Source organism: Littorina saxatilis, linkage group LG7 (genome assembly GCF_037325665.1).
Source record: "Littorina saxatilis isolate snail1 linkage group LG7, US_GU_Lsax_2.0, whole genome shotgun sequence".
Classification (NCBI taxonomy): Eukaryota; Metazoa; Mollusca; class Gastropoda; order Littorinimorpha; family Littorinidae; genus Littorina; species Littorina saxatilis.
Window position 1 is genome coordinate 24,967,143 of NC_090251.1, and position 10,416 is coordinate 24,977,558.

Sequence of the window (10,416 nt, forward strand, 5' to 3'; positions counted from 1 at the left end):
ACCTCATTTGCATATCTCGATACGGAATAGTATGAGACAGACATACATACATACATACATACATACATACATACATACATACAGACAGACAGACAGACAGACAGACAGACAGACAGACAGACAGACAGACAGACAGACAGACAGACAGACAGACAGACAGACAGACACACACACACACACACACACACACACACACACACACACACACGGGAAATGATAAGTACAGATATTGTAAAACACATTTTATTTCAATATTGGTTTTGCAATATAAAAGTAAAAAATAATCCATCAAACATTATCTTTTCTTGTTTTGAAATGTGAGACTTTGAAACTAACAACATAAAACAAAATAATATGTTAACGGCAAAAATAAATATCATCTGATTCTTGGAAAATATAAACCAGCAATAGATCCCCAAGAGTAAAACTCAATGTATGTATCCAAGCCTTTGGTTGAATCGTTTCACTGTACTGTCATGGTTGATTGCTGATCGTTGGTTGAATCGTTTCACTGTTCTGTCATGGTTGATTGCTGATCGTTGGTTGAATCGTTTCACTGTACTGTCATGGTTGATTGCTTATCGTTGGTTGAATCGTTTCACTGTTCTGTCATGGTTGATTGCTTATCGTTGGTTGAATCGTTTCACTGTTCTGTCATGGTTGATTGCTGATCGTTGGTTGAATCGTTTCACAGTACTGTCATGGTTGATTGCTGATCGTTGGTTGAATCGTTTCACAGTACTGTCATGGCTGATTGCTGATCGTTGGCATTCACCAGCCCCTCTGCACACATCGAAATGGAACATTGAGCAACAATAACAACACATCGACACCCACACACACACACATCCACACATCCACACACACACACATCCACACCCACACACACACCCACACACCCACACACACACACCGAATAAACGCATGCATGAGCACAAGCACGCACGCGAACGCACGCACTCACGCCCACACTCACACACACACACACACACGCACGCACGCACTCACGCACGCACACACACACACACACACACACACACACACACACACACACACACTAAACCAAGTACATTGGATATAGATCACAACATGCAATGACTCTAGGAGCATCCAGCAACCCTACGATCATGCCTAAAATGACCAACACCTCCATACTGGGACCAGCTAACATTACAACATGCTGTGACATGGTCCAACATACCACCCATTGTGCCTATAGAATGACCAACACCTCCATACTGGGACCAGCTAACATTACAACATGCTGTGACATGGTCCAACATACCACATTATCGTGCCTATAGAATGACCAACACCTCCATACTGGGACCAGCTAACATTACAACATGCTGTGACATGGTCCAACATACCACCCATTGTGCCTATAGAATGACCAACACCTCCATACTGGAACCAGCTAACATTACAACATGCTGTGACATGGTCCAACATACCACATTATCGTGCCTATAGAATGACCAACACCTCCATACTGGGACCAGCTAACATTACAACATGCTGTGACATGGTCCAACATACCACCCATTGTGCCTATAGAATGACCAACACCTCCATACTGGGACCAGCTAACATTACAACATGCTGTGACATGGTCCAACATACCACATTATCGTGCCTATAAAATGACCAACACCTCCATACTGGGACCAGCTAACATTACAACATGCTGTGACATGGTCCAACATACCACCCATTGTGCCTATAGAATGACCAACACCTCCATACTGGAACCAGCTAACATTACAACATGCTGTGACATGGTCCAACATACCACATTATCGTGCCTATAGAATGACCAACACCTCCATACTGGGACCAGCTAACATTACAACATGCTGTGACATGGTCCAACATACCACCCATTGTGCCTATAGAATGACCAACACCTCCATACTAGGACCAGCTAACATAACAAAATGATGTGACGTGGTCCAAATACCACATTATCGTGCCTATAGAAAGACCAACACCTCCATACTGGAACCAGCTAACATTACAACATGCTGTGACATGGTCCAACATACCACATATCGTGCCTATAGAAAGATCAACACCTTCAACACCATGTACCAGCTACCATTACAACATGATATGCGGCGAATCGAAATGGTCGAACAACTCAACTGGTATTTCCAGAAAGACAAGGACCTCCGTGTGGTGGGAACATTACAGAATAGTTTGACTATTACGTGATAAATAAAGATGGTCGTTAACAACTCACCTTTTATTTTCAAAAAGACAAGGACCTCCGGGTACTGCGAACATTACAGCACAATATTACTATCATATGATGAATCGAGATGGTCGAACTCACCTATCATTCCCTACAACACCAGGACCTCCTGTCCGTCCAGAGCGCCTTCCTTGTTCACTGAAAAACACAGACATCAATCCTTCAGACCAGCTGCCTTATTTAAAGTTGAACATCCGTCTCCAGGGCACAAAGCCTTGGCTTATGTATCGATTGAACATTGTATTTCCCTTCTTTGACCCATGTGACATCAGAGTCCGACAAAATTCACATGTATGCGGCCAGCCGAGACTACAAAATAGTTCATGTTTGTGTTCGTTCAATCGTAAAAACTAAAAGGAATTGTAATTCAATCAAGTTTGCGTTTTAATGAAACAGACCCTGTGATTGGTCAGAATGCCCCAACTCATTAAAAATTACCGGTCATTAATTGTCGATAACTACTCGCTAAAAAATCCATTAACAACCTGCTAGCGAGGCGCATTGATACAGCCTCAACTAGTCTCGGTTAGCTTTGAGGGTCATTTTACAAGTAGGAAATATGAAGGCCAACGAAATACCGAGACCATAAGGTATGCGAAGTGATGACGTCGAGTACGTGACGTAAGTTGATGCATGAATTCTTCCGGACTACGTCAGTCAATTCCTAAGATCGCTTTTGTGATGAAAATGTGTGTGAAAGAAAACAAAACAGGAGCAGAGTGATACGATAGGAATACAAGTAGCGTGTGGACAGAACAGAACCAATTCTGTCTGTTTACAACCGCATGAAAGCAGGAAAGAGATCGTCGTCAGATTGAATTACAATAACATTAACATGCTTCCATTTGAAACTTCTCGGTCTTCATCGTGGATTGACGCCCTCCCATGGTTGATTGCTCCGTCGGGCTTCAATTAGCTTTTGTCGGGCGTCAATCCCCGATGAAGACTTCGAAGTTTCAAATGGAAGCATGTTAATGTGTAATTGTAATTCAATCAAGTTTGCGTTCTAATGAAACAGATCCTGTGATTGGTCAGAATGTCCCAACTCATTAAAAATTACTGGTCATGAATTGTCGATAACCACTCGCTAAAAAATCCATTAACAACCTGCTGGCGAGGCGCATTGATACAGCCTCAACTAGTCTCGGTTAGCTTTGAGGGTCATTTTACAAGTAGGAAATATGAAGGCCAACGAAATACCGAGACCATAAGGTATGCAAAGTGATGACGTCGAATACGTGACGTAAGTTGATGCATGCATTCTTCTGGACTACGTCAGTCAATTCCAAAGATCGCTTTTGTGATGAAAACAATTTGTTTTTGAGTTTGCTGTCCAGAAACCCGTCAAAAAAGAAGGGAAAATGTGTGTGAAAGAAAACAAAACAGGAGCAGAGTGATACGATAGGAATACAGAGACATATTTCTTGGGACTTGACCCTTGCAGGTAGGTGGACTGAAAGTAGTGTGTGAACAGAACAGAACCAATTCTGTCTGTTTACAACCGCATGAAAGCAGGAAAGAGATCGTCGTCAGATTGAATTACAATAACATTAACATGCTTCCATTTGAAACTTCTCGGTCTTCATCGTGGATTGACGCCCTCCCAAAGTCTAATTGAAGCCCTCCGTCGCTTAGCTCCGTCGGGCTTCAATTAGCTTTTGTCGGGCGTCAATCCCCGATGAAGACCTCGAAGTTTCAAATGGAAGCATGTTTATGTGTAATTGTTACCAGAATCGATCGATACATAAATGTTATTTGTATTTTTGACCAGCACGGTCTCGTAGGAACACTGACTGTCTCGATCTGTATAAAATGTCATATTTTAGTCAAAAATACAACAAACCTAAGATATTTTAGACCCTACTATTCCGAAATTGATTTTCAATGTTAAAGGCCCTGTACCAACAGGATCCCAAAACTGATTCTAGATATTTTAGACCTCAATGTTTTCTGATTAATTCTCAATGTAAAAGGTCCCTTGCAAGGGCGAATCCAGGATCTTAAGGAAGGGGGGGGGGGGGGGGGGGCACCCAAACGTTTGTGCACAAACTTGAAGGCGCTTTGCGCCCGAACATGCTAGGGAGGTCCGGGGGCATGGCCCCCCCTCCTAATTTTCCTTCTTCAAGGAAGCAAAATGCTGCAATCTAGGGCCACCTGAGCTCAGAAACTGTCATTCAATCATCTCTCTCTCTCTCTCTCTCTCTCTCTCTCTCTCTCTCTCTCTCTCTCTCTCTCTCTCTCTCTCTCTCTCTCTCTGTTTTATTTCCCTGAAGAGGGGCCCGGGCCCCCTTTGCCCCCCCCTAAATCCGCCACTGCCTTGGAATTAATCCTCAATGGTTTAGACCCTAATATTTCCAAATTCATTGTTTTAAACTTTTAAGGCACTGATGCAAACGATTTGTTTTTGGTTGAGGCCTTATCAACTGCAAAGGCTTATTTTTATACGGGATAACCGCACAGCCTCATTACATACAAGATAAATATTTGTTTGAACATAAACTGAGCAAAAAAATTATTGCATCCATTTTTGGATCCCAACTAAAACATTCATTACCCTAAAAGAAAGTTCAAACCTGGCTAAACAAATTGGATACTATCAGTAACAACAGCCCCCATAAACAAGGAACAACATCTTATCTTACTTTAACTTTAACTTCTATAAACGCACAGCCTATGTGTCTTTTCAACAAACAAACACAAAATTAGAATACTATGATTAGCCGTGGTAAACCTGTGTTTTGGATGCGAACCCCCAAAAATTGTGGGGGTTACTTTTTTTTGCCCAGCTTATCTTTGGTCTTTGGTGTCTCGACACTCACCCCATGTCTGACAACGTCTCGGGCCGTGTCTCTGATGTGCTGGCCCGCGTTTTTCACACCGTCTCTGATGTGCTGGCCCGCGTTTTTCACACCGTCTGTGATGCGTGTGCCCACTCCTCTCACGCCGTCTGTGATGCGTGTGCCAACGGTTCGCACCCTGTCCCTAACCTTGCGTCCCACTCGTCTCAACCAACCGGCCTCCGAATCCTGCACCAGAGCTGCCAGGATAAGCAGGGATAGGAGTAGAACGACTTTCATCTGGAACAACAGACACGTGTATACGTCAGAGCAAGTACATAATTATACCTACGTCAGAGCAAGTACATAATTATACCTACGTCAGAGCAAGTACATAATTATACCTACGTCAGAGCACGTACAGAATTATACCTACGTCCGAGCATCAACACCACAGCGGCCAGTATTAATAGGGACAGGAAAAGGATGGCCTGTATCTGGAACCTCGCAAATATGATGCCAGCTCTGTGTATTTTTAGACTGAAAAAAACCCCGACGTAAAGTTTACGTTTGATGACGTCAAATTTTCGTTTAGGGGAAGGGCTCCTAATATGGACCACTTTTTGTTTCATGCTGATAACTAGCTTGTTTTCTTGCGAAGAAGTTTAATGGTGTCTTTGGTAGGCTAGTCCTTCTCTCATAGGTTAACCGTTAGGCCTTATTAGAGTGAAATTGCTTTGATAAACATTCAGCAAAAATAAAATACAGAAAAAAGCACAAATGGTCCCTATTAGGAGCCTGGGCGCCCAATATGAACCAGTGAAGAGGCCTTCGCGAATCACTGTAAAAATCCCCCTTTGCTTTGACATAACATTATACAACTTAGTACGCAAGTCAGACTAATTAAAATATGGTTAAGATTGATCTGTTTCGGGTTGATAAGACCATTATTTGAAGCACACCAGGAAACTAAAGAAGCTTATCAAAAACCGAGTGAAAATAAGTGAAATTATCAAATACCATGAAAAGAAGACTATTTGATATAATTTTTAGACATCTCAAGGGCTAGTTATAGGTTATTTTTCAGCAAGCTTCATAATGAGTTAATGAAAACAGACTTTAGCTTTTATTTACTTCGATTTGTTGAAGGTTGTCCATATTAGGGGACTCACACATGCTTTGAGATGTTGCTATTATTTGTTGTTTGCAGTAGAAACTCGGGGTCAACACTGCTAAAATGTAACAAATACGGTCTTAGCTGTCATTATAGCAGTTTTTGTGTGATAACAGCTTTGGTTGTGGACAGAAACGAGTCCGTTTTAGGCGGCAAATTTAGAGTGAACGCTGCCAAAAGTGAAAAAAGAGAAAAAGCCTAACGGTTTAGAGGTTTGTGTTTCTGCAACAGTTTTGACATGTGCAAGTTATCCAGAGAGGGTGAATACAGCGAATGACATTATTTTGAGCGCTCTAACGCTGTTAGTTTGTCAGAACCGGAGGTGGTCCAAATTAGGAGCCGGTCCGTATTAGGAGCCCTTCCCCTGTGACACGATCGATTGAACTTCTGACGCGCTTTGGGACCCTGAATTGCATTGTAAAAATAAAGCTCTATGTGGGGTAATTGTCCGTACTTTAGCAATACCAAAATGATTAAAAAAACGATGTTTTTGTTAGTCCAGCATTATTTTTGTTTGGTCCTCGGGGAGAATAGCGCCTTTCGTTACATCTTTATTTAACCTCGGCTTTCGGCATTGGTCGATAAAGGTGAACCAGAAGACGATGGTTCCCTCGGACCAACAAAAAAAGCTGGTCTTCCACAAAGCCTCCAAATATCTTATATTGTAAAGAGTTTTTCTTCCTTTGCAATTGACAAATGTTGTTGAATTGCATCGATTAAGACTGAAACTGATGTAACAAATAAACAAACCCACAAACGAAAAATATCATGAAAAATATCAGAAGAAAATCGGAAAAATGTTTGAGATCGAAAGAAAGGATTGTTAAAAACCCACGCTCGTCCTTGGCAGTGCCCTTTCACCCCAGAGTCGCTTCATTGCAGTACCCACAAGAGAATGGCGTCTGTGGCGGACTTTGTGATAGACAGATCTAGATGTGGAACTTTTCAGCACGTGTGCGGTGACGTGTACAAGTGACGTCATCAAATCTAGTGTTTACGTTACACGTCTTGGTGGGAGCAAAACAATGTGTGATTTGGAACATTGGATCGAGAAAAAACAACAAGTCGCGTGCAGCGATATAAAAACATTAATTTAGTCAAGCTGCCGGCATCAAAGTAAAATATTAACACCAAAAACAGTCATCGCCGAGACTATATTTAGATAGTCTCGACTAACCGGGCCACACCCAAAGACCGAGACGGGCCTCGCTCGTCTCCGCCCGTAGCTTGCGGACGCAGTACTTACTTATCCTATTTTTTTTACATTTAGTCAAGTTTTGACGAAATGTTTTAACATAGAGGGGGAATCGAGACGAGGGTCGTGGTGTATGTGTGTCTGTGTGTGTGTGTGTGTGTGTGTGTGTGTGTGTGTGTGTGTGTGTGTGTGTGTGTGTGTGTGTGTGTGTGTGTGTGTGTGTGTGTGTGTGTGTGTGTGTGCGTGTGTGTGTGTATAGCGATTGAGAGTAAACTACTGGACCGATCTTTATCAAATTTGACATGAGAGTTCCTGGGTATGATATCCCCGGACATTTTTTTCATTTTTTCGATAAATGTCTTTGATGACGTGATATCCGGCTTTTTGTAAAAGTTGAGGCGGCACTGTCACACCCTCATTTTTCAATCAAATTCATTTGAAATTTTGGCCAAGCAATCTCATCAAAGATATTTATCGAAAAAAATGAAAAACTTCTATGGGGATACTATACTATACCCACAAACTCTCATGTGAAATTTCATGAAGATCGGTCCAGTAGTTTTCTCTGAATCGCTCTACACACACATCTATGGGTGGTCCCTTCCCGCCTATTTCTGTGACCCCCCTACCATCCTCAGCTCCTCCCTCCCTCCCCTTACATCCTTCTTCATCCGCCTTCCAAACCTCCACCATCCCTCACCTTCCCTCCCCAAGACCCATCCCTTTCTTGCTTACTCATTCCCTCTACAGTTTAACTCTCTTTAACAGTTTAACAGCCATCTTGACACCCAAGACAGCTTGTGACAGCGAAAACTGACGTCCTTATGACGTCATGCATTTATTACTGCATACATCACAGGCGCTGGTTTTTCCACGATATTTTTTTGGGAAGTGTAAAGAAAAGTACAGAGAGAGAGAGAAAGAAAGAGCACTTTCGTCCGAATACATCTTGAATTTCTATTAGGGGGAAAGTAACGTGATGGACGTTCCGCACCTTTTTAAAACAAACAAACAAACAAACAAACAAACAAACGAGCAAGCAAACAAACAAACAAACAACCACACACACACACACACACACACACACACACACACACACACATACATACATACACACATACATACACACACACACAAACACCACGACCCTCGTCTCGATTCCCTGTGCTGAATGGTTCATCAATTCATTTAATATGTATGTGCATGTTAAGCAAAATTATAATAATATTCAGATCTAGATTAAGTTATGTTAAAAATGGACACTTTTTATCATTGACAATTGTACTTAAAATGCAGTATTACAATTTATTTTTAAATTTTGTATCTGTATTATATATTGTTGTAATGTGTTAATTTTTATGTGATTCTTTTGTTATATTGTTTTCTGTTCTTGTTGACCCTATATTAGGGCGAGGGCTGGATGTAAAAAAGCAATATTCTTGCTTATCTATTACCCTCGATAATAAAGATTTTGTCTTGTCTTGTCTTGTCTTGCCTTGTCTTGTCTATGTTAAAACATTTAGTAAAACTTGACCAAATGTAAAAAGAGTTACGGGTGACGTGATATCTACACGTACGCGTACAGGGCTTTGCTACACGTTCGCTCATCTTGAACGCTGTAATATCGTGATTAACATAAACACACCACGAAAATTGTGACTTTTCCCAAAACATCATCCGTCTTTGCGAAATATTGCTACAAAGTTTGAATGTGGGGGAATACTTTCGTTCGTGTGGCAGTCAAAGTTGAAACGAATACATCCAGTATGAGTGACACGTGAACCAACTTCTTGAAAGATATATTGTGGGCTTGTGTCACTTACAATGACAGTTGATGAACATAGCTTATGCCTTTTGCTAAAGAAGCACGCCTACTATACAACCATAAACTTAACAATCACCAACGCCTCCCTCTACCTCCCTCCCTCTCTTCCTCCTTCCATTCCTTCATCTTGTTCTTTTTGGTCTTCTTGTTCCTGTTCTTGTTCTTGCTGTTCTACTTGTTGTTGATCTTCTTGTTGTTCTTGTTGTTCTTGGTCTTGTTCTTGTTCTTTTTCTTCTCTTTCTTCTTCTCCTTCTCTTTCTTCTCTATCTTCTCCATCTTCTCTTTCTCTTTCTGCAGGTGCTTTCTTCTTCTTCTTCTTCTTCTTCTTCTTCTTCTTCTTCTTCTTCTTCTTCTTCTTCTTCCTCCTCCTCTTCTTCTTCTTCTTCTTAGCAAAATGAATGAAGCGGTGTTCGTAAATCATTCCCTGCGAGAAATCGTTTTGCATGCAAATAAACGAAATAGCAAGGTAAACGAAATGCGGCGGTTAAAGGCTTCATGGTCACATTGAAAGGAACAATATATGATACATTTTCATATCAGCATTGCAATGGGTAACATTTCAGGTTAGTGTCATGAATTAACTCTCTCTGTGTCCACAGCTGTGCTATGTATAGTTCCACCCCTCGAGAATAGAGCAAACTTTACGGAATGAGTCGAATTTCTACTTCAACATTATTGCTGTATTTTCAACACGATTTTGCTCCGGAAATATCAGTCTGGTATGGTTCTCCCCGTCTGAAAACTTCGAGAACTTGCAAATCCTTAAAATGGTGGACGCAAAACTTGAATATAACCCTGAAATGACCACATGCTCACTTACCTTGGCCTTGTTAGCAGGTGCAGTCCGCACTATTGTTCTAAGGTGTTTGTACAGTAGGGTCAGTCACGGCTGGACAGTAAGTAGTGACATACATCACAGCTCCCTTTATATACACACTTTCTGCCCCATCTTTGTGGGGCCACGACGGTGTTCATTGGCTGAACGCCCCCTGGAAATTCCATTTAAGGACAGGTGTGCAAATCCGGTTCAGATCCATTGACATACCTACACCGGCTGTTTTTACATTTAGTCAAGTTTTGACTAAATGTTTTAACATAGAGGGGGAATCGAGACGAGGGTCGTGGTGTATGTGTGTGTGTGTGTGTGTGTGTGTCTGTGTGTGCGTGTGTGTGTGTGAGTGTGTCTGTCTG

General features: G+C 41.7%; 1 protein-coding gene across 1 annotated transcript; it reads right to left on the minus strand.

The window, feature by feature from the left end:
• Positions 1-229: 229 nt before the first annotated feature.
• On the minus strand, positions 230-10,200 carry LOC138971002 (uncharacterized). Its single transcript, XM_070343599.1, has 4 exons — positions 10,046-10,200; positions 5,074-5,331; positions 2,336-2,392; positions 230-783 (listed from the first exon to the last, which is right to left on the minus strand). Exons 2-3 carry the CDS (start codon positions 5,329-5,331, stop codon positions 2,390-2,392), a joined length of 261 nt encoding a protein of 86 aa, XP_070199700.1. The 5' UTR covers positions 10,046-10,200; the 3' UTR covers positions 230-783; positions 2,336-2,389.
• Positions 10,201-10,416: the final 216 nt, after the last annotated feature.